Source organism: Sturnus vulgaris, chromosome 25 (genome assembly GCF_052056855.1).
Source record: "Sturnus vulgaris isolate bStuVul1 chromosome 25, bStuVul1.hap1, whole genome shotgun sequence".
NCBI classification, from domain to species: domain Eukaryota; kingdom Metazoa; phylum Chordata; class Aves; order Passeriformes; family Sturnidae; genus Sturnus; species Sturnus vulgaris.
Genome location: NC_142267.1, coordinates 7,656,758 through 7,680,548, shown reverse-complemented (window position 1 = coordinate 7,680,548; position 23,791 = coordinate 7,656,758). Strand labels below are relative to the sequence as shown.

At 47.5% G+C, this 23,791-nt stretch overlaps 1 protein-coding gene across 8 annotated transcripts; it reads right to left on the bottom strand.

Moving 5' to 3' along the window:
• Positions 1-2,998: 2,998 nt before the first annotated feature.
• LOC148221265 (uncharacterized) lies at positions 2,999-23,706 on the bottom strand. Of its 8 annotated transcripts, XM_088178639.1 has the most exons (4): positions 23,006-23,706; positions 10,583-10,662; positions 10,412-10,446; positions 2,999-4,843 (listed from the first exon to the last, which is right to left on the bottom strand). In XM_088178639.1, exons 1-4 carry the CDS (start codon positions 23,074-23,076, stop codon positions 4,697-4,699), a joined length of 333 nt encoding a protein of 110 aa, XP_088034765.1. In that variant the 5' UTR covers positions 23,077-23,706; the 3' UTR covers positions 2,999-4,696. The 8 variants fall into 8 exon arrangements, 1 of the variants encoding a protein (XP_088034765.1); XR_015808403.1 differs by lacking the exon at positions 10,412-10,446; XR_015808400.1 differs by lacking the exon at positions 23,006-23,706 and adding an exon at positions 11,483-14,319 and having other exon boundaries at positions 2,999-10,446.
• Positions 23,707-23,791: the final 85 nt, after the last annotated feature.

Sequence of the window (23,791 nt, the reverse complement as noted above, 5' to 3'; positions counted from 1 at the left end):
GATCCAAATTTTTGGGGATGTCATAGCAAGGTCACCCCAGATCTTGTCAGGGCTTGCCCATTCCCACGCAGCCACTTTGATACTTCTGTACTTTTCAGTCTCTGAAATTCCTGTGGCTTTTGAATTTCACTCTGTGTTCCCCAGCCTGGGATTTCAGATGGATTTTTCCCTCTTTTCCACATTTCCTGGCTCACTGAGGGGGATCAGCATTTTAGGGCTTCACCCCCATTTCCCACAGACCTCCCAAAAATGTGGGTCAGCCAAGAAAACTCTCCCTTCCCAAACCCAAGGTCAAATCCTGGCAACACCCTCCCAAAATTGCTCCAGCCTAGAGCTGCTGGGACCTGCCCTGCTTGGCCACCAGAGCCCCAAAATTTGGGGGGTGGGGTCAGGTCAGGGCTTGTTGCCGCCTGTTGCAGGAGTTCAGGCTGGCATAGGAAGCATCAATCTGGATGCAAGTGAAGGCTGAGTCCAGGGAAGATCATGACATGAATAGGCACCATTTCCCAGTGGGAATGGGGGAGGCCATGGGGGATAGAGGAGATTGCAGGGTGAAGGACATCCATGGGCTGAAGGACACACATGGAATGAAGGATGTCTCTGGGATGAAGAACATCCATGGGGGCATGAAGGACATCCTTAGGATGAAGAACAATCGTGGGGTAAAGGACATCTATGGTGTCAAGGACATCCACAGGCTGAAGAACACCTGCTGAGTGAAGGAAGTTCAGGGAATGAAGAACATCTGCAGGGTAAAGGACCTCCATGGAGTGAAGGACATGTGTGGGGAATGAAGGGCATTCCATGGAGGAATGAAAGACATTCCACGGGGTGACAATGGGCAGATGTCCTGGAGCACCATTTGATCAGGGTCCCACTGAGGGATCGTGCACTGGGGATACCCAGGGACAGGTGACTGTGGGGTGGGGGTGGATTTTGGGGTGAGGCCCCGGCCAGGATCCAGCAGTGCTTCTAGGCTGTGGGAGCAGTAGCAGGAGCAGGAGGAGCAGCAGGAGCAGTTCCTTCCTCATTCCAAGCCCTTGCACAAGGGCGGGGTGGGCGTGTGCCGGCCTGACACAGGCGATGGGCACTATCTTGCCCAGGAGCTGCCTCCTCCCTGCCTCCTCATCCCCTCTTTGCGCATTTTCTGGGATGCTCCAGAGCTGGATGATAGAAAAAAATTCCCCTAGTATTGGGGAGCAGCATCATGTCCAAGCCCTTTTCCCAGGGTCACACTCCCTGGCAGCACCCACTCGGCTGAGGCATCTCCCAGCTCCTGTATCCCCCAATGTCCCCACATCCCACCAGCTCACTCAGGACCCAGATTTAGGGAATTTGCTCCAAAAAAAACTTCTCAAATGTTTCCAGCCGCCAAGCCGTGGGTGCCAATGATGAGGGAGGGTGCTGGGAACTAATTCACCTCGAGACTCTTTTTTTAATGGACATATTTTGAAGTTTCCTTTCTACAGCACAAGGAAAATGGGAATGCTGGGGTCTCCAGTGGGAGTCGGGCATGTGGGCTGGCATCGCACGGGGACCCTTACACATTCCGTTTGCACATTCCCTGCTCACACTCACTCCCTGTTCACACTCACCCCTTCACACTCACTTTCACACACTCACTTACTGCTCTCCTCATTCTGCATTGCTCCCTTTCCACACTCGCTCCCATCCCACGCCTCTTCACCTTGCACACTTGTTCCTTGCTCCCCTCTCCACCCTCCCTCCTTTTGCACACTGCACACACGTGCTCCCCTTCCATGCTTGCTCCTTTTGGAAGTTTGCTGCCCTGGAGCACCGATTCCCTTTGCACACTTGTCCCTTTGCACACCCATTTCCATGGGTTTGTTCCAACAGGCCCCTGCACACTCAGTCCCTTTCTCCACTCGCTCTCCCTCTGTGCTCACTCCCCTTGCACACTCGTTCCCCTTCCACTCTGGCTCCGTCTGCTCGTGCACTCCCCTTGCACACTCAGGCCTTCTGCAGACTGGTGTCCTTCTAGGATTGTTCTCCTTGTGCACTCACTCCCACACTTGCTCCTTGTGCACACTCACTTCCCTTGCTCATTTCTTTCCTTCCTACATGTTCTCCCCTTGCACACTCCCCATTCTCCTACACACTCCCTCCATCCCATGTTCCCCATTCCCTTGCACATTCCCATTCCCTTGCACACATTCCTGTTCACAAAGAGCCATCACGCCAAATAAACCCAGGGAAATGTTTATTCCCTTTGCCCCCGGAATTCCCAACCCTCCCCCAAACACGGGATCAGGGGGTGCAGGCTTGACGCCCCTGGCCTGGAGCTGTGTTTTGCCCCCACACTGTGGAATCCCAGATTTGGGGTCCCTCTGACGAGGACCAAAGCCCCTTTCCCACGCACTGCCCCCCCCCCCCCCCCCCGGCTATTTTCGCCACCCCCCGCGGTGGGAGCTTTTCTCTCTCTTCCCTTCCCCTGCCCAAGGTTTCCTCCCAGCTTCCTGGCCCGCCTGTTTATTCCCAAATCCCAGATTTCTTTGTTTGCCTGGCGGTAATTTTCCATCGAGGCTCCAAATCTTGAATTCCTGCATTGCCCACATGAAAAATTAATGTCCCGGTGAATAAAATAATCACATTTGTGGAGTTTGTAGGCACAAACCCTCATTTATTTTCCCTTCAAGTCCTGAAAATTCATTTCCCCAGAAGGTGGGAAAATAAATTTGGGAGAAAGAACAATATAGATATAAAGTTTTAATAAATACATTTCTGAATGGAGGATCTTGCCCAAAAAATAAAATTTTCCAAAAATCTGGGGGAAATTATCATTTTGCATCTATCAAAAATTGATTGACATCAGGATCTGGGACACCAGGGAACAGTGGAAGGATTGTATGTGGGTTGTGGATATGAGGACTTGGAGGGGTGTTTTCCCTACAGAGAAGAATCCTGAGGATGCTGGTTTGGGATGAGCCAGGTGCTGGAACCCAGGTGGAGGAGGGGCTGAGATGCTCAGACTCATGAATATTTTAAATATAAGTAAAATATTTATTATAGATAATATATAGGATAATTTGGGTAGGTTTGGCATAACGAAGCTGCAAAATTAGATGCAAATATATCTATTCGGAGGTTGATTGGGACTTTTTTTCACAAGAAAGCCACAATAAAATACACATATGGAGGTTTGGGGGTCTTTTTCACACTAAAAAGCTGAAAAATATAGATATATATTTAAAAATACATATAGAGTGGATTGAGGTCATTCTTCTACTAGGAAGTTGCAAAATTAAATAAAAAACCATATTTTGAGGTTATTTTTGCATTAGAAAGACATGAAAGTCTATATAAAAATAATATAATGGAGTTATGAGGGTCCCTTTTGTACTAGAAAACTGTAACATTAAATACAGAGAGAGTTTGTAGTGGGGTTTGTAGCAGAAGGCAAAGAAAATATACAAAAATTAAAGATATGGAGGGTTTGGGTGTTAGGAAGACAGAAAAATGTACTAAAAATAATTATATATGAGGGAGTGGGGGCCTTTTTCAGTAGATTTATATCTATATTTAATATAGAAGAGAAAAATAACATTAATATGTATAAATATAGCATTAATTTAATCATAACTATAATACTAATTCACTAAGATATGTTGTACAATGAATGTATGGCATTATAGTATAGTGTGATAAAATAATAATATAATAAAGGAAAATAAAGATATAAGATCTAATAAATATATAGCAAGATATAGAATAATAGAATAGAATAGAATAGAATAGAATAGAATAGAATAGAATAGAATAGTTATCCATATTTTAATATTAATATAATATTGTCTAAAAATGACTAAAATAAACAGAATTAATAACATATTCTCGATAAAAACTCTCAAAACTCCATATTTTAATCTTTCAAATCCCATGGAAAAGCCACTCCATCCTCTAGTCCCTTTTCCCGAGGAAAAGTGGAGCAAAAACTCACGGACCAGGACTCTGATAGCACCAGCCTGCAGCCCTGAGCTCCTGCTGGAGGAGGTGATTTTGGGGATTTTTCCATCATTTTCTCAGAATTTCCCCTTTAAATCCCTGTGATAGGGAGAAACTCTAATTTTTTTGCATGTTTTCCATAATTTTTCCAGATTTTCACCCTTTAAATTCCACCAGTGGGGGGAAATGTGACTTTTTAGGGTGGATTTTCCATATCTTAGGAAAGCTTGATCCATGGATTGACCAGCCTGGAGAGAGGCTGAGACAGCGCAAACTTGTGACACTCGTGGGGCCGGCCGGAAGCCCTTAAATCCCCCTGGAAGGCTCGCTGGAATTGTGATTGATATTTTTGGGAAAATGTCCCACAACTTTTCCAAAATTTACTCTTTAAACAGTACTGAGGAGACAAATTGTGACGTTTTGGAGTGGATTTCCGGATATCCCTTAATTTTTTTCCCAAATTTCCCTTAGATATCACCAAGGAAGGAAATAGTGACTTTTGGGGGCAAATTTTCACACTTTTACCCAAATTTCCCTCTTAAGGTCCACCAAGGGGAGGATTTGTGATTTCTCAGATGAGGGAGCATTTTCCGTCATCTAAGAGAGGTCAGTCCACAGAAGAAGGTTTTTTGGGATGTACCTGCTGCATCCCAGCAGCTGTGGGTACCACAGGTGATGTGGGCAGGGATACAGGAACCGCAGCATCCTCTCAAATCCCCAAATCCCCCTTTTTTTAAGGAAAAGCCTTTTCTAACAAGTTTAATCCACAGTGGAATTTTTTCCAGGTATCTTTGGTCTCTGATTCTGTGCCCAAGGAGATGCTGGGGGCTTGGTGCCTGCGTGGGTTGTTTTCCTCTTCCCGGGACAGCTGGAGAACAAACTAAAAAATAATAAAATAAAAAGTGATCAAATCAAGCTCGGCTGAGGCCATTCCCGGGGCAGGAAAATTCCAGAAAGGTGGGGGAAAAAAGTATTTATTTAATTCAGGAAACGAAAAAAAAAAAACCCTCCCGGTGTATTGACGGCGGGATGTGGCTTTGTGGGGGGAACAAAGGGCCGGGAACCCCCGCGGGGAGGAAGAGGAGGAGGAGGAGGAGGAAGAAGAAAGAAGAAGAAGAAGAAGAAGAAGAAGAAGAAGAAGAAGAAGAAGAAGAAGAAGAAGAAGAAGAAGAAGAAGAAGAAGAAGAAGAGAAGGAGGAAAAGAGGAGGAGGAAGAGCAGGAGGAAGAAGAGCAGGAGGGGGTGTGAGCACTCCTGATCCACTCCAGCGCCAAGTCCTTCCCTCCCCGGAATTCCCTTCCCAGCAAAGGGAAGCGCGGGGTGGGGGGACAGGGAAATAATAAATCTAATTAATGGAATTCTTGTGTTGGGTTCCATTCATTCGGTTTTACATCCCTGGGGTTTAATGTGCTGGGAGTTCGGATTGCTTTATTTCAGTTTTTAATGTTACTCGTTTTCTATATTTTTATTTTAATATTCTTTGGGTTTCTTGTTTTGGGGTTTTTTTAGCTTTATGTTGTTTTAATTTCAGTCTTTTAATAATTTTTAATATCTTTTCAATTTTTATTGATTTGTTAATATTCGTTAATTTACAATTAATTTTATCTTTTTTCTAGATTTTTATTAATTCATAATTTTCTATTAGCTTTTGATAAATTTTTATATTCTTTTATTTCGTATGATGCATTTTAATATTCTTTTTCGGTTTATTCATATTTTAGATTCTTTTATTTTCTATTCTTTTATTTTTACATTATTTTATTCCTATATCTTCTCATTTTTATATCCTTTTAAATGTCCATTCCCTTCCCTTTTTATCCGTTTTTCTACTTTACTTGTCCATTTTTATTTGTGATAAATTTATTATCACTTTGCATTATTTTGGGTTTGTATTATTTTATTACTTCTTTTTTATTATTTTATATTGTTTTTCTTTTACCTCTAGTTTCTTTTTGCATACATGTAATTTTATCCTTCTTTTCCTGACTTTATTTTCCCATTATTTTACTTTTCTATTCTTGATGTCCTTATTCTCATTTTTACCCTCTTGCATTTATTCCTTTTTCCTTGTATTTTTCCCATTCATTATAATTTCCCTTCATTATTTTTGACACTATTTGACTTTCATATAATTTTCCTTCTCTAGTCCTTCATTTTTCAGATAATTTATTATCTTTTCCCCTTTATTCTGCTACTAAACCACTAAATTTTGCCTTTTTCCAAACATTTTTCAAGACATCCGGTTTTAAAGTGGTATTTTCTATCGGCCACTTCCAATCCTGGGAATGTTACCTTTTGAGTTTAACAAAATATGGGGGAAAATCCAGTTCAAAACCCATTTAAATCAGTAAATGAAATTGTTCCCAAATGATTAAAATTATCATTAATTGTTGTTGTTATTTTATTATTGTTATTCTTGTTATTGCTAGTATTAGTATTAGTATTAGTATTAGTATTAGTATTAGTATTAGTATTAGTATTAGTATTAGTATTAGTAGTACAGAGAGTGGATCCCTGGGTGATGGGGGGTGGAACACAAATGGGCCTTGGGGACACAAGAAGGGGATGGGAATTTTGGGCTGGGTTTATATTTGGGCCAGATTAAAAATTCTGGGGGCTGCAGAGATGGAACTCTGTGGGGACCTCACACTGGAAAAAATGGATTTATTGGGGGGCATAGTGCTGTATAAATTGGTTCATTGGGGAATGTCATGCTGGGAAAGTAAATTTTTGGAAGACTCCAATGGTGCTGGATATACAAATCTTGTGGGGGACTCTGAGATGGAAAATGTGGCACCCCACGCTGCTAAAATGAGTCTTTCAGGGGATCCCAAGTCTCCATAATAGGTTTTTTAGAGATCTCAGAGCTGCAAACTGGGTATTTTGGGAAACTGCACAATGCCAAAAACAATGGGATTCATGGGGGACCCCAAGAGTGCAAAGCTGAGTCCCTGGAGAGATGCAGAAATGGGTCAAACGCTGCAAAAATTTGCCTTTTGGGGGGGATCCCAACTCTGCAAAAAAGAGTATTTTGCAGGACCTCAAGAGTGAAAACTGGGATTCTTGGGGGACTCCGTGCTGCAAGAATGTCTTTTTTAGGGGAGATACCAATGCTGTAAAATTAGATCTTGTTGGGGACCCTGAGCTGGAGAAAAGAGGTCTTTTGGGGAACTCCAGGAGTGCAAAAAAGGGTCTTTTGGGGGACCCCATAGTCCAAACCCGACCTTTTTGGCAGGGATCTCCCACTGTAAAAATGGGTCTTTACAATGCCCTCCATTGCAATTTCACGTGTTTAACTCTGGGGAGGAAACCCCTAAATTCCAGTTTTGGGGATCACTCAGATTTTGGGGCATAACTAGCTCTGACAAAACCTGTTCTGCCCCAAACAGGGATTTTTGCTACTTTTTCCACAGGTCTTCGCTGTAACTGGAGCGCGGGGCTCAAGGAATTAGAGGATTATCCAGGGAAATCTCACCCCTGAGCCCCAGGGAGTTGCTGCCAGCTCCATCATTTCCCAAAACTCGGCTTTGTGGGGGGCAATGCCCGTTTGGGGGGTCAAGAGCAATTCCCACGTGCAACAGGGTGGGAATTCCATGCAGGATCTGGGACCCTTGGACCCCAAAATGCAAATTTGCAGGGTATTTTCTTAAATCTGGGGGGCTTTTGTGGCAATATGGGACCAGTTTTGAAAACCAGGACCCCACTGGTGCAAACATTGAGCCCCATCTCGAGAATCTGGGGTGTCTTTCCTTGAATTTGAGAGGGCTTTTTGCAAACCTGGGACCTCATTTTGGGAACCTGGGATGCCTTTTAGGTAATCTGAGATCCTTTTTAGGGAACCATTGGAAATTTTTTTAAGTTTTAGGGCCCTTTTAGTGAATCAAGGCTCGTTTTTTAAACCTGGGACCCTTTTTAGGGTATCTGGTATATCTTTTAGGGAACCTGAGGTGTCTTTTTTCAACCCTGGAACCCCATTTTTGGAAGTGGGCCTTTTCTCACAACTGGGGAGGAGGATTGTGAAGCAGGACTCATTTTGCTAAACTTAGAGTTACTTTTCTTAAACCTGGGACCCCTCTTTGAGAACCTTGGACCCCTTTTAGGGAATCTGAGGTGTCCTTTTGCAACCCTGGAACCTCACTGCCCAAATCAAAACCACTTTTTTCTACAATAGTACCCCGTTTTGTGAACTTGGAGCACCTTTTCTTTAACCTGAGAAGGTTTTTTTTGTCAATCAAGGCAACTTTTATGAAACCTGGGGGCTTTCCTTAAACTTGGGACCCCTTTTTGCAAATCTGGGAGCTTGTTTTTCAGATCTGGAGGCTCTTGTTTGCCTTGTTTTCTTATGCTTGAGATCCCATTTTGTAGACCTGGGACCTCATTTTTGGAACCTGAGCTTAACCTGAGCTTTTCTTAAATCTAGGGTGACTTTTTACTAGTCTTGGGACCCCCTTTTGCAAACCTGAGACCTCCTTTTGCAAATTTACCACCCCATCATATAAACTTGGGGTACTTTTTCCCAATCATGGGGCCTCCTGCATCCAAGCATGAAGAGGGGTCCCAGTTCATAAAAGAAAGAGGGTTTGGAAGCATCTTAACAGATAAAATAGGGAATAATTTACATATAATCCTTTGCTTAAACTGAAAAGGCTGTGACTTCCCAGTATTACTCTCTAGAAGCCCCAATTTACCTTGGAAAATAAGAATTTGGATGGATTTTTAGCATTCAGTCTTGTTCCTGTAGATTCTTTCACATAGTTGGGTGGATTTTTAGTATTTTCTCACATTCCCAGACACACTTTCTGATTTCCAGGCAGGAGCGAACACTTATTTCCCCTCAAACCCCTTAAAACCAAGCCTAAAAGCTGCAGGAGGCTGACTGTGGGCAGTGCTAGGGATCGAGGTTCCCATAAACCTGGCCGTGAGATTTGGGGGCACGTGCCCCAACAGGAAATATTTTCAGGCATCTATAGTTTAATTTCACTGTTTAATTAATAATGGGGCTATTCTTTGTTAGGGGCTGGTGGGGGATTACGCTGGAGGCAGCTGAGCTTGAGGCTGGATTCCCCTTTTCCAAGTCAGCTCCTTTACTGGGAAAAAGGGTTGTAAATTTGTATGTTTATATTTTATAGAACTATAACACTCCGTCCCTCTCTCTCTGTCTATCTATATAAAAATATTAACATTAGTATATAAATTATAATGTATACATTATATATTGTATATATTTCGATAATTGTAGAAATATATATAAATCTAAATATAAATATATAGAAATATATAGAGAAATTAATATTTATAAAGAAAAATATATATTTTTATATAGAGAGATCATATGTATAATTTGCAATCCCTGGGATAGCTCAGCCTGGGGGATTTAAACCTCCCCTCCCCAGGACTACAAAAATCATAAATATCCAAAAACCTTGCTTTTTTCTTCATTTGAAATATCAGGGTGAACCCAGTCCATTGGGCCTCTTCCCCTCCACATATTCCTGATGCTGGGATGTTAATCTGTGCTGAATTGCCTCCCAGAAAACTCTGCTGGGAAGGGTTTAGGAGGAAAGAAACCCTCAGTGAACACGTTTGCCATGGATTTTCATGCCAACCCAGATTGGGAGGCAAGTTCTGGGTGTTGCTCCGACTTATATAGAGGCTGGACATGCCATAGGATGGAAGTGGGGATTTATTTACATTAAACTTCTCCTGCTGGTGCAAAGGGCTGGAAAATCCAACGTGACAGCTCGTCCAGCGTCTTGGCCTCTTTCCGACCTGCTGAGCCGAAATAATTCCCCGGGTTTTTGTTCACGGTTACCCCAGTTATAAAACACAAAGAAGGAAAGGAGGATGAAAAGGGGGGAATTTGGGGATCTCCAGGCCTGGTGCTGCCCCATGTTCTGGAATTTGTGTTTTGGAGCATGGAATTGAGGTAAATTTGGGTTTTCCTAGAATAAAATCCCAATCTGGTTTGGACTGGGAGGGACCTTAAAGCCCATCCTGTTCCACTCTCTGCCATGGGCAGGGACCCTCCCACTGTCCCAGGTTGCTCCAACCTGGCCTTGGGCACTTCCAGGAATGGGACACTTTCAGACAAGATTTGGTCTATCCAATTGGGAACACCCTCCTCTACCTCACCACATCCCAGCCCAGCTCCCCCACATCTCCCAACATGTGTTGGCTTGGGAATCTTGGTGACCCTGAATTGGTCCTTCTCCTCTTTCACTTGACCTGGGACCGTCCTGACTGACCACAAAGTTCCAAGAAGGTGACACCAACCCAAGGCCTGAATGGCCACACTGTTAGTATCTTGTTCTTTGAGATCTGGCACCTTCCCTGGTCATGGGGCTGTGGCTTCTCCTGGTCAGAGGAGACAGTCTGGTTGTTATCCTAACTTCTCCTCTCTTATCCCTCTCCCCAGAACAGTGTGGTCCATCCAACCCTACATTACTCACCTCTTCAACTGGAGAGAGCAGGAACTCCACGATGACTCAAAAGGAAGCAAAAACACTCTTTCAAATTATGGGAAAAGGAAGAAGCCAAGGGGTAGATAAATAATCACAAGCCAGGAAAGAAAAGAGGGAGGATGTGACCCCATGGGATCCATGGTGGGAATAGGATCTCACCTGGGATCAGATATCCAACCTGGGCAGTTCTTAGTGTGAACTGGAGATGAAGGTCTTGGAGAGAGCAGGGGATGAAGGTCCTGCAAGAGAAGCAACAAGGCTGGGCTGGAGAACCAGAGCCATAAAAAGGAGGAGCTGGAGCAAATACTGAAGATAAGGCCAAGTCGGAGATGTCCATTCCTTTGGAATTTTTCACATTCCTGGCTCTTGCTTGCACTCGACATGAGGAGGGTGTGGAGGCTGCTTTGTGGCCCATGTGGGTTTAATATCAGCCAGAAAGCAAAGCTGGAGGAAAAACTCAAGCAACACCAGGTCAGCTCTGGACAAAGTGAGGGAGAAGAGTTGATGCCAGAGGAACCAAGGCAGCTCTTGGTCCCCATATTCACTGACAAAGCAACAAGGAGGATTTGGGCTGGTGGAAGACTTTGTGTCAGTGACCTCAAAGTGCCTCAAAACCATCTGTCTGGAGCTGCCCTGTCTCAGCTTCATCCCATGTCAGAGGAGACATGGGAAGAACATCAGAGCATCACCCATGAACCTCTCAGAGGGGAGAGCCTAAACCTTTTGTTTATTTGGGGTCAGGGGCATGCGGGTAAAGTAACAGGAGGTGACATCACACATTTTTGCCCCTAAATCACCAGACGTGACCCAAAAGCAATGTGGAATCAAGACTGGAGATAGCTCTGGGATTTGGTCACCCATTCCAAGACTCAAGATTTGGTCAAAAGAGACCAATTTCCAGCTAATTTTGTACTAAGGGTGCCAAAACCAGCCTGAACAGCCCACAGAGACCAGTTCACATCCCAAACCCCCACGACTGCCAGAATCCAGATCCTTTCCCTGCCAGTCCAGGTGATGTGGAGCCTGGCTCACTGCCATGATAAATAACCCTGAGCTCACCGTCTTTGTTTTTCCTTGCCAGCATTCCCAAGATCCAAGCACATCACTTCCAGTGGGTGGTGGGACCATCCAAGGGGTTAACTGAAGGCAACTCCATCATATTTGTAACATCTTCATCAGAGCCAATTTTGGTGTGCAAAGATTTCAGAGGTGATCGTGTCCAAATTATGGATGGATGAATGTGGAGATGGGGCTTTCCAGCATATTCCAAAAGCAGGATGACCAAGCAAATTCCTGGGGTACTTCAAATGGTCCCAATTCACTGTTAATCAGCAGCAGCACTTCATCTCTACTCAAGAAAATCGAATTTTTGCAAATTTTGATGGTCTATTGAGGAAAACACCTCTCTGGGAGATTCCCAGGAGCTTGGTAAGGGCTGGAAAGCATCTCCAGCACCACCAAAGCATCACATGTCCCAAGACATAGTGACGAGCGTGGAGAAGGCATTTGATCACTTCTTGCTGCTGGTGTGGAGGGACAAACACTCTGGATGCACAGGCAAAACCCACAGATCCATTTGCTTCCCAAAAAAATGCTGATCCATCAAGGATTTCTAGGGTTTACAACTTTATATCCCCATCACAAGTACAAGGACCATTTTGCTGTAAGAGGGTGGGGTTTCCCTGCATTTTCTCCTCCTTGGATTGATTTGGAAGACATTCCTGGCTGGAGAGAAGCAACCCAGATGAGTTCTCCAGGATTTACCAGTAATAACGTCTTTCCTCCTCCTAGGAGAACTCAAAATACCAGAAGCAGGTTCTCCAAGAGGTTTCTCCAAGGGTAGAAACCCACTCCAGAAGTTCCCACACACCCAAGGATGACTGGACTGGTTGTGGGGTTGGGTGAATCATCAGTGTGGGTGAAAGTCCTCTGACCCGACTCCTCTTCCCTTATTTAGGATCACAGGGATGAAACCAAGAGGTTGGGATGGGTTGGAAACTTCTCAGACCAGTTGTGCAATGTCTTTTCCAACCCATCCCAAAGCAATCCCTCCTCTGGGTTTTCATCTCAGCATCTTACTTCAAGATTTGAGATTGCAAAGAGGCAGATTTCCAGCAAAAGCCATTTCCATCCTTGATCTGTTGCAATTGGGGCTGTGATATATATAATTTTTCAGGGGTTGACACTGAACATTCTCCCCAGTGCAAAATGGGAACCAAGAACACCCTCAGATCCCACTGTAAATAGTGAAAAGCTTCAAAGGAAAGTGAAATTCCACCAGAAGAGTAGCCCCAGTAAGAGTAGCCCCATTTCTAAATATGGAATATTTGCAGCTCTCCAACTCAAATCCATGTCAATTTGATAAATTGTGTGGGATTGCTCATCCAAGAAGGTCCAGGGTGGGTTTGTGTTGACGTTTTCATTGAATAAACATTGAGATGATCTGGGTTGGTGTAAGGCCTGATTTTCTCACTCTGTGTTACAAATCTGTGATGGCAGCTGAAAGAAGCATCAAATTCACCAAGAGGGTAAAGATGCAAATAACTCCCTCAATTTATATGCACATTTATTTATTACTTTAATTTTTGTCCCATTCCAATCGCAAAGCCCATTGCAAACCCATTATAAGGCTATCACAAGTCTGTCACAAACCTGTTGCAAATAATTTGCTAACCCATTGCAAGCCCACTGTAAATGTATTTTAAGCCCAATGTAAGTCCCTTGCAAGCTCATTCCCAGCCTACTTCAAGCCTGTTGCAAGCTTGTTGTAAGCTCCCTGCAATCCCAGCAGCAAGGGAAGGAGGAAGCCTGGAAGCAAGGCTGGGATCAAAGGAACCCTGCTGCTCCCAGCCTCCGTCGGCTGATTTCCCAGCCTGGACTCCCCTCCCTTCTGATTCCAGTTACACAGAGGCTCCAGGGCTTCAGTCACTGCCAGAGCCCCATGCAGCCAGAGCCCTTCGGATCCTCCCCCGGGGCTGCGGGGATTTTCCACCCTCCCGGAGCTCCAGTGGGACCTTTGATCTCCCACCCGGGCAGCTGCTTCTCCTTAAATCACGGAGAGTGAAGCCCAGAGTGTGATAGGGGAATAAATCCTTTCCTGGGATGGACTGAATCCAGAGGCAGCCTTGGGAGAGCGGGAGCAGCACAGCCAGGAGGCTCCGCAGGATGAGGGACAAATGTCAGGACTGGGCTTCGGATTCCTGGGATGTGCCCATGTGGAGAGAAGGCATTGCAAGCCCATTGTAAACGCATTGCAAGCTAACTGCAAACTCCTTGTAAGTCCCTTGGAAGCCCATTGCATGTTAGTCACAGGCCTACTGTAAACCCTTTGTAAGCCTATTGTAAGCCCATTGTAAACTCATTGCAAATCCCTTCCAAATCCATGGTGAACCTACTGCAAACCTCCTGCAAAACCTGGAGGTGCATTGCAAAGTTGGGAACCTTGAATGGCCATTTCAAATCTCTTGTAGACCCACTGCAAACTCATTGCAAGCCCCTTGCAAACCGATCACAAATCCCTCGCATACCCCTCGCAGCCCATTGCAAGCTCCTTTTAAGCCCATCGTGGACCCATTGCAAACCCTTATCAAGCTCTCTGCTGTTTCATTGGGGACCTTTGAATACCATTTCAAAACACTTGCAAACCCATTGTAAACTAATTGCAAACCCATTGCAAACCTGTTTCAGTCCCATTGCAACCCCTTTGTGTAAATCCATTGCAAATCTGTTGCAAGCCTGTTGCAGGTGCATTGCAAGTTCGTAGTAGACCAAGCTCTCATCTCTCTTTTTTCTCATCTCCCATTTGCAGGAAGCCCCCCAAACTGAATCTCCGGTTAAATTTTCTTTTATGATTTTTTTTTCCCCGCTGGAAGAACGAGAGACGGAAAAAGGCAACAGATCCCATCCCTCCCGCCCCCCCTCGCCCTCCGCCGCCGCGCCGGGGCATCACCTCGGTGCGCCCAGCCCAGCCGGCTCAGCAGAAGCCGCCGCCGGGCTCGTCGGGCCCCTTGGCTTCGTTAGGGCTCATTAACGAAGAGCCCGTCTCGCTTTTCCAAGCTGTCAGGGCCCATTACCATCCGGGACCCCTCGGCCCCGTCCCGCGGGCTGGGAACGGGACGGCAGCGGGAGGATCAAAAGCCGCGGGTGTCCTGCTCCAGCGGGGCAGAATAATTTAATAGAGAAGCTGATAATTTATTTTTACAAGGGTTTTTTTTTCTTGCTCTTACGAGGATTTTTTTATTTTCTTTGCAATTACCAGTCTCGATTCAGCCTGTAAATCTCTCTGCCAGCCCTCTCCGCTCCTATTACACCTCCACCACCAGGAAAACTGGGGTGGTTTTTTTGATTAAGCTCCAAAGTTTTTGGCAAATTCCACTTTTCTCTTTCCAGGGAAATTAAGATTGACTGGAAAGGCCAGGATGAGCAAGAGGGAAGTGGCGGGATGCCGGTGTGTTACCACTGCTCTCTGCTGGACCTGCCTCATTTCTTGCAACCGGAGCCAGACACGTCGGCTGGAGCAGGAGAGGAGGAGGAGGAGAAGGAGGAGGAGGAGGAGGAGGAGGAAGAGTGGTGCTGGGGCAACACCAACCCAAGCATCCCCAGCCAGGGGCGAGCAGGTGGTGGGGGAGATCCATGTCCCTGGGGACAGCAGTGCAATGTCCAGAGATGCCACCCTCCTCTTGGCGTTGCCACCCTCTGCACAGAATTGTCAGCCTTTCCCCAACACTGCCACCCGCTCTCTGGCACTGCCACTCCTTTCCCCTCCCCATCATTTCCATCCTCTCCCCAGCATTCCCACCTTTTTAGTGCTGACACCCTCTCCTTGGCATTGTCATCCTCTCCTCGGCATTGTCATTCTCTCCTCAACATTCCCACTCTCTCTCCAGCACTCCCATCCTCTCTCCAGCATTCCCACTCTCTCTCCAGTGCTCCCACCTTATCCCCAGTATTCACACCCTCTCCTCAGTGCTGACACCCTCTTCTTGGCACTGCCACCCTATCCTTGGCATTGCCACCTTCTCCTCAACATTCCCACCCTCTCTGCAGTGCTGCCACCCTCTCCTCATCATTCCCATCCTCTCTCTGGCATTCCCAGACTCTCCCCGCCATTGCCATCCCCCTCCCCTGCATTCTCACCCTCTTCCTGGTTCCCTGTGTGTTCCTAGGCTCAGACTCCACTGGGGAAGGTTTATTTGCACTTAGGAAATCCGAAGGACTGGACTGGGTGCACTGGGAGCAGGTTCACAGGGTGAGAGAGCCCAGCTCAACCTGGAGCTGGAATTTCGCTGGGAGTCTGGGTCCAAGTGAAAATCCCTCAAGAGAAAATCCCTCAAATACAAATCCCTCGTGCCTGTAAACTCCAGGGCCTCTCTAAGGCCTCAATGAGGTCTCAAGAGGTGTTCAGCAGTGCAGCATGCAGGGAGTAACAGGACCTGCAAGGATATTAAATACACCAATATTTAATGCCCCAGCCCTAAATACCCCAGAGCTAAACACACTCATGTTTAACGCCCCAGCCGTAAACACCCCAGTGTTAAATGCCTCAACACCAAAAAAATCGAAGCTAAACACCCTGACATTTAATGGCCCACCCTAAATACCCAGTGCAATGCCTCGGTTTTTAATACCCTAACACTATGTATCTCAAGCTAAACATCCCCATGTTTAATGACCCAAAGTTAATTACCCTAATGTTGAATACCCCAAAACTAAATACCCCAGAGCTAAACATCCCCCATGTTTAATGACTCAAAGCTAAGCATCAGATGTTTAATACCCCAGAGCTAAATTCCCCAATGCTCGATGCCCCAGTGCCAAATGCCCCAGCCTTAAATATCCCAGAGCTAAACATCCTGATACTTAATGTCCCAGCAATGAATACCCCAGAGCTAAACACCCTCATCTTTAATGTCCCAGCCCTAAATACTCTAAGATCAACACGCTGATATTTAATGTCCCAGAGTTAAACACGAAAGGTTTTGTATCCCAGAGCTAGGTTCCCCACTGTAACGCTCCACAGTGCCAAATGCTCCAATCCTAAATAACCCAGATCTAAACATCCCGATGTTTAATCCCCCAGTACCAAGTGCCCCAGAGGTAAATTCATTAATGTTTTAAGCATTGATCTAAATGCCCCAGTGCTCAATGCCCCAACAATAAATGTCCCAAAGTTATTTGCCCCAATGTTTAGCACCCCAGTTCTCAACGCCTTGATGTTAAATGCCCCAGAGCTAAATTCCGCTTTATGCATCTATCTAAATGCCCCAGTGCTAAATGAGCTGGTGCTAATTACACAGATTCTTAATGGCTCAGTGCTAAATGCTCCAATATTTCATGCACTGATGTTTAATGTCCCAGAGCTAAGAGTTTAATATCCCAGGGCCAAATGCCCCAGTGCAACATTCACCAGTATTTTAAACATTGAGGCTAAATACCCCAGGATTACACACACCAGTGTTAATGACTGATGCTTTTATGTTGCAACACCAAATGCCTGGGGCTGAATTCCCTCTTTTTAATGTCTCAAAGCTCAATGCCCCAGTGCTAAAGCCCCAACACCAAGTGGTCCAGAGCTAAATTGATGATTTATGTGTTGGTCAAAATGCCCCAGAGCTCAGTATCCCAACCCTAAAAGCCCCAGAGCTGACTGTCCCGATGTTTAAAGCCCCAGTGTCGAATGCACCAACACTAAAATCCTTTCCCTAAATGCCCCAATGTTTCATGGACTGATGCTGAACATCCCAGCCCTAAACACCTCAGAGCTAAATACACTAATGTTTAACGCCCCAACCCTAAATACCCAAAGCTACACATCCTGATATTTGATGCCTCAACCCAATATACCCCAGAGCTAAATAAATACCCCAATGTCTATTGCCCAGTGTTCACTGGGGCTCTCTGCACAGATACTGAATGTCCCAGTGTGAGACATCCCAGAGCTGAATATCCCGCTGGAAAACACACCAATTCTGAACTCTTTTGGTAAACACCCTCGCCCTAAATATTCCAGGCACTAAATTCCCCAGACACTGAATGCATCGACACTAAACTCCCAGAGCTCAATGCCGCGGTGTTTAATGCACCAGGGCTCAGTGCCCTGCTGGTAAATGTCCCGATCCTTAGTGCCCTTTTCCTAAATGTCCCGTTGGCAAATTCCCCAGTCACTAAATTCCCAAACACTAAATACCCCCAGAGCTCCACGCCCTGATGTTTAATGCCAGTCCTAAATACCCAGAGCCAAATGCCCCGATGCCAAATTCCCAAGGAAATAAATTCCCTGGGTGCTTAATGTCCCAATAGTAAATACTCTGGAGTTCAATGCCCCAGAGCTCAATGTCCCGATGCCAAATTCCCCAGGCACTGAATTCCTCAGGCACCACATTCTCCAGGCACTAAATTCCCCGGGGCTAAATGCCCTGGTGTTTAATGCACCAGCACTAAATACCCTGGAGCCAAAAGCCTCGGTGCCAAGTTCCCCAGGCACTAAATTCCCTGAATGCTAAATGCCCCAACATTACATTCCAAGAAGCTAAACGTCTTGATGTTTAATGCCCCAGAGCTAAATACCCCAACGATAGATTCCTCAGGCACTAAGTATTCCAGGAACTAAATTCCCCGGAGTTCAATGCCCAGTAGCTTTCGGCTCATCCTGCTTTAAACACATTAGTAAAAAAATTCCCACCACAACCAAAAGCAGCAGCAGCAGCAGCAGCTCCATTTCAGGATACCTACTCCGCCCCGCCCTCCCCAATCCCAGGTTTAATCAATTTTCAAACTGGAAGGAGTTTAATTAACTCAACGAAACGATGGTGCAGGTTGAAAGCTCTACAGCTTTCCCTGCTGATTTGGCACCCAGCGGGATTCTGGCTGGGAATCGGGCTGAATTCCTGTATGGATCCCGTAGTATAACCACGAGCTGGTCATTTTTAATGCTGGTAAATCAAAGATTTGAACTGCAGGGAAGTGAATGGGTCCCCCAAAACTGCCAGTGCTGGTGGGGTTGGGGTGATTTGGGATGGGTGGACGGATGGTGGGGCCGGAGCTGACACCAAGTGGATGGAAACTGTAATTCCTGCTCTGGGAGCAGAAAACAGAAGATCTGGGGGAACACGAGGAGTAATCGCAAAAAAAATCAAAAAAACCAAACCAACCCCAAAAAAACCCCCCAAAACCCCCCAAAACCCAAAACAACAACAACAACAAAACACCAAAAAAGTGCAAAAAAAGGCCAATTTGGAGCATCCAGTAAAACGGGGGGAGCGGGGGGAGGCCGTCCTGATGGGATGGGACGAACAGACAATGTCAGCATGAGATTTCCTTTGGAAAAGTACCTAAATCCTCGGCAAATAAATGGAATAAACCCCCAAAGGCGGCTCGGAATACTTCTGTAACCTTGGCCATGTCTTTTCTGACCGTTCCCGGCTTGGAATTGGGGTGCTGGGCGGTACTGGGGATGGGGAGGGGGTTCTGGGGGCACAGGGGGCGTGTTTGGCTCACGGCAGTGACCTCTGCATCCCGGGATGTACGTGCAAGGGCTGGAGGGGATGGATGCTAAAGGGGTCCCTTGGTGTCCTGGAGGGACCCTGAAGCCCTGGACTCTGTCAGGGAAAGGACACGGTGACACTGAGGAGTGGCACTTGGGGACCGGTCCAGTGCGACCTCCAGTACACTGAGGATCTGGAGGGCAGATCTCAGAAGAAGTCTGGATTTCGCCCCCCAAAAAGACCTTTGTACCCCCAAAACGCCTCTTTTTCTCAGAAAGGGCTTTTTCTTCCTTCAAAAAAAGCCTTTTCTTTCCTCCAAGAGCAGCCATCTTTCCTCTAAAAAGGCCTTTCTTTCAAAAAAAGGCACATTTTTCCCCCAGAAAAGAACTTCTTTTTCTTCAAAGCACCAGTTTTATTCCAAAAAGTCCTATTCCTGTAAAGAACACTTTTTTTCCCCACAAAAGGTTTTTTTCCCAAAAAAATACCTTTTCCCCCCCCGCAAAAAAAAAAATTATTTTAAAAAAAGCACTTTTCCCACCAGTTTTACCCATTAAAGCCCTTTTTGACTTTATTTTTCTCACCAAAACCCACAGTTTTGTCGCCAGAAAAGCCTTTTTTTCCCAAGAAGTAGTTTTAAAAAAACCCAAAAAACAACTACTTTTCCCAAAAAATGCTTTTTTTCCCCCAAAAAACATTTTTGTTTTACTCAAGAAAAAGTATTTTTCTCTCAAGAAAAGTCTTTTCCAAAAAACCCTCTTCATTTCCCATAAAGTCCCCTTTATTTGCAAAACCGTTTTTTCTTGTAGAATGTAGTTTATTTGTAGAGCTCTAAAGTCCATTTTCTGCCTGTTCTTTTTCCTGTAAAATATCGACTATCTTGTTTTTTAAAAAAGCATTTGCTTTTTTCCAGAAAGCCTGTTTTTTTCAAGGAAAAAAGCCTCTTTTCCCCAAAGATTTTTCTTAAGAAAGACCACTTTAAAAAAAATTTAAAATGAAAGGTGTTATTATTTCTCTCAAAAAACTGTCTTTTTCTAAGAAAAAAAAAAAAGGGGGCCTTATTTTTAAAAAAAGTACCTTCTCTTTTTCATCATCTCCTTTTTCTCCTCAAAGGTGGTTTGTTTTTTTTTTTTTAAAGGGACCTTATTCCAGGAAAGGGTCCTGTTTTTTTTCTGCAAAACCATTTCTCCCAAGGGAAAAAAAAAAAAACGGGCCTTTTATTCCTGAACAACCTTTTGCAAATTAAAAAAAAAAAAAAAACAGCAACTATCTTTATACAGAAACCTTTTCTTTCCTAAAAATAAAAAATTCCGTTTTTTAATTAAAAAGTCTTCTTTCCTAAGAGCCTTGGGATTGGTGCGGTTCGGTGCCGGGCAGGCCGGATATGATCCGGCTCCACTCACATCAGAAAATATCCGGTCCCATTGTTCGGGGGAGCCGCGCCGTGTCCGTGCTTTGTTCCCTCGGGACCCCTTTGAATCCACGTAAATATTTGGAGAGCCCCAACGAGGGGGAGGGAGGACGAGGAAATTTTTCTCTCCCCCCTCCACCCCCCAACCTTTATTTTTTTGGGGCCAAATATGACTTTTTGTACCTTCGGACGGAAATTTCCGGCTGGAAGCCCAACCCTGCGCCTGGTGGGAGGCTGAATGGTCGCCCCGCTGGGTGTGAACAATACGTATTTGGGATGAAAAGCTTTTCCTGCCCGGCTCCCCGGAGCGATCCGGAATCGCACCGTGGCGCGGCGCCGGCGGGATGAGCGGAGCAGCGGCGCTCCCGGGGCTTGCTAGCTCTGCCATCTCGGCGGCTTCCATGGAGAGCCGGATCCGGGATGGCGGTGGGATGCGGGACAGGGGGTCCATTCCATCCGAAAATATTAGGGATCTGGGGATAAGGGGCGGGACATGGAATGGGGGACCCATCCAGAAACGATAGGGATCCAGGACTGAGGGGTGGGATGTGAAATGGGGATCCGTCCCATCCCATCCCAAATGAAGCCTCAGCTCCGGGATGAGGGATGCCAGTATTCCGTGGCCTCTGCGGTGGTTCCTAACCTCTGTCCCAGGTGTGACGTTGTCACCGGACGTGACCTTTTTGGATTGGAAAGGGCAGGATTTGGGCCATGCGCTGGTCTGAGGTGGTTGTGGGGAGGGTTGGTGGGGTGCTATCTGGGAATCTGGGATCCTACGAGGTCCTGGGGCAGGAAAGGGAAGAAGAAAATAAAAAACGGGGGAGGGCGCAAAAAGGGGAAGGGGGAAAATGGGAAAAAGAGGAAAAAGAGAGGGGGAATGAGGGAAAAGGGGGAAAAGCAGAGGATAAATGGGGGGAAAGGGAGAAAAGAGTCGAGGAAGAGAGGAAAAGAGGGGGGGAAAGGGGAAAAGAAGAAAAAAAGGGGGGAAACGGGGAAAGCAGGGGACAAGGGGGGATGACAGAACACTGGGAATAAAACGTGGGGAAGAGGGAAAAAAGAGAGGAAAATGGGAAGAAAGAGGGGGAAAACGAGGAAAAGTGAGGGAAAATGAAAAGAATGGGAAAGGGGATAAAGGGGAAGAAGGGCGTAAAGCGGGAAAAATGGAAAAATAAGAGGAAAAGGTGGTGGAAGGGGGGACAAACCAGAGGAAACAGAGGAAAAACAAGGGAAAGGGTGAAAAGGGGATGATAGGAAGGAAAAATTAGAGAAAACAGGAAAAAAGGGGAAAAGGGGGATAAAGAGGTGAAGCAGAGGGCAACAGGGAGAAAGAGGAGAAATGGGGGAGACAGAAAAAGCAGGGTGAAATAGAGGAAAAGAAGAGTAAATGGAGAAAAGGGTGGAAAGGAGGGAAATCCGCAGGGCAATCCGGGGACAGCAGGGAGAGCAGGGATGGAGAGGAACCGGCGGGACGCCCCCCCCCCCCCCCCCCCCCCCGCGCCCTCTGGCGGCAGCGACCGCGCAGTCCCCGGAGGGGTCGGGATGCGCTCCCAGAGCCCCCGGTGCCACTGCACAGTCCCCAGTACCCCACAGCCCGCCTCGAATCCCCATAGCTCCTCAGTATCCCCTGAGCCCCCAGAGCTCTCCCAGAGCCCCCAGTGCCACCCCATAGCCACGCCTATGTCCCCATAGCTTCCAAGTGCCCACACAGGCCCCCAGTATCTCCGCAGCCTCCAGTGCTCCCCATAGGCGCCTAGTGGCCCCATAACTCCACCCAGTGCCCCCATAGCTCCCTCCAGTACCTCCATATCCCCAAAGCACTCCCATATCCCCCCAGTATACCAATAGCTCACCCAGTGTCACCTAGGCCCCCAGTACTCTCAGAGCCCCCCAGTGCTCCCAAGGCCCACCAGTACACCCATAGCCCCTCACTGCCCCCTTGATCTCTCCCAGTGCTCCCAGCTGGATTCTCCGCGGTCCCTCACACAGCCATTACAGCCCCCCGCCACTGCTCCCTACGGCCTCCCAATTCCTCTCCTTGGCCCTTACAGCTCCCCAGTCTTCCCCAGTGCCCGCTCACATCCCCCACAGCCTCCACAGTGCCCTCACAGCCACCTAATAGGCCTTAGAGCCCCCTGGACTGCTCATAACCACCCCCCCCCCCCCAGTCTCCCCAGGATTCCACATAGCCCTCCCAGCGTCCCCAGTGCAGGGAGCAGATCCTGTCCTTGCACAGCCGGGTGGGCTGGGGACACCCCAACTGTCCTCAGGGGGGACAGAGCCCCAGGTCGGAAGGGCTTTAGTAGCCACGAGTGACCCACTTGTGGGTGAGCCACAAGCCCCATGGTGATCCCTGAGAGCACTGGGATCTGTGCCACCCTTCCCCCGCCACCGCATCACAGCGGTCCCGACCCTCAGCATGCCCGGAGTGACACAGGAAACACTGGAGACCGGAGATCACTCCTGTACCGCAGCATCCGGCCGGCCGGCACCGGCCCTGAACACCCTCGCGGTGACCCCGGGTGACCACAGGAAAACCGGGGATCGGTGCCACCCCCTCCCCGCTGCAGCATCCCGTCGGTAACGACCCTGAGCATCTCCGGGAATATCCCTGGGGGAGCCCCGGTAGCTCCGAGGGCGGTGCTACCCACCCGTACCTCCTGCCGGTACCGCCCTGGGTACCGCGGGACCGACCTTGGGAAACACCGGGGACGGTTGTCATCACTCCCCCGCCAAGTCACCCGGCCGGTATATGCCCTCAGCATCCTCAGCTGAGGCCGGCGCCATCATCTCTCCAGTGCAGCATCCAGCCGGTGCCGGTCTTGGGGCAGCCCCGACGTGACTCCGAGCGACCCCAAGCAGAAGTGGGGACCCACGTCACCATCTCCCCGCTGCGGCATCCCGCCCATCCCGGCCCCCAGCATTTTCCGGGGTGACTCCTGGAAACACGGAGGATCAGTGCCACCATTCCCACTCTGTTGCATCCGTAACTGTACTGTTGCCAGTACTGACCCTTAGCATCCCCTGGGGTGACTCGGCATGGCACCAGGGACAGGTACCACCACGCTGCCTCCCCCCAGTATCGACGCTCAGTATCCCCAGGGTGATCCCGGGTGACCCCCGGCGGCGGCAGGGACCGGTGCTACTATCTCCAGGCTGCAGCATCCCGCCCTGAGTAGCCCCGGGGTGACTCCGAGCAACCCCATGCAGCAGCGGCGACCGGTGCCACCAACTTCACGCTGCGCTTTCTTGCCCGAACCGGTCCTCAGCATCCTCGGGGTGACTCTGGGTGATCCCCAGGCCGCAGCATGCAGCCGGGCCTGACTGTGGGCAGCCCGGTGATGACTCGTGGAATCACCGGAGACCGGATCTCCGCCGCTCCCCGCTTCCCCCCTACGCCGGCGCCGGCCACCTCCCCTCTGCGCATCCGCGCCCCCTCCTCTCTCCGTTGCTATGGCGACCCCGCTCACCGCCCCCCCC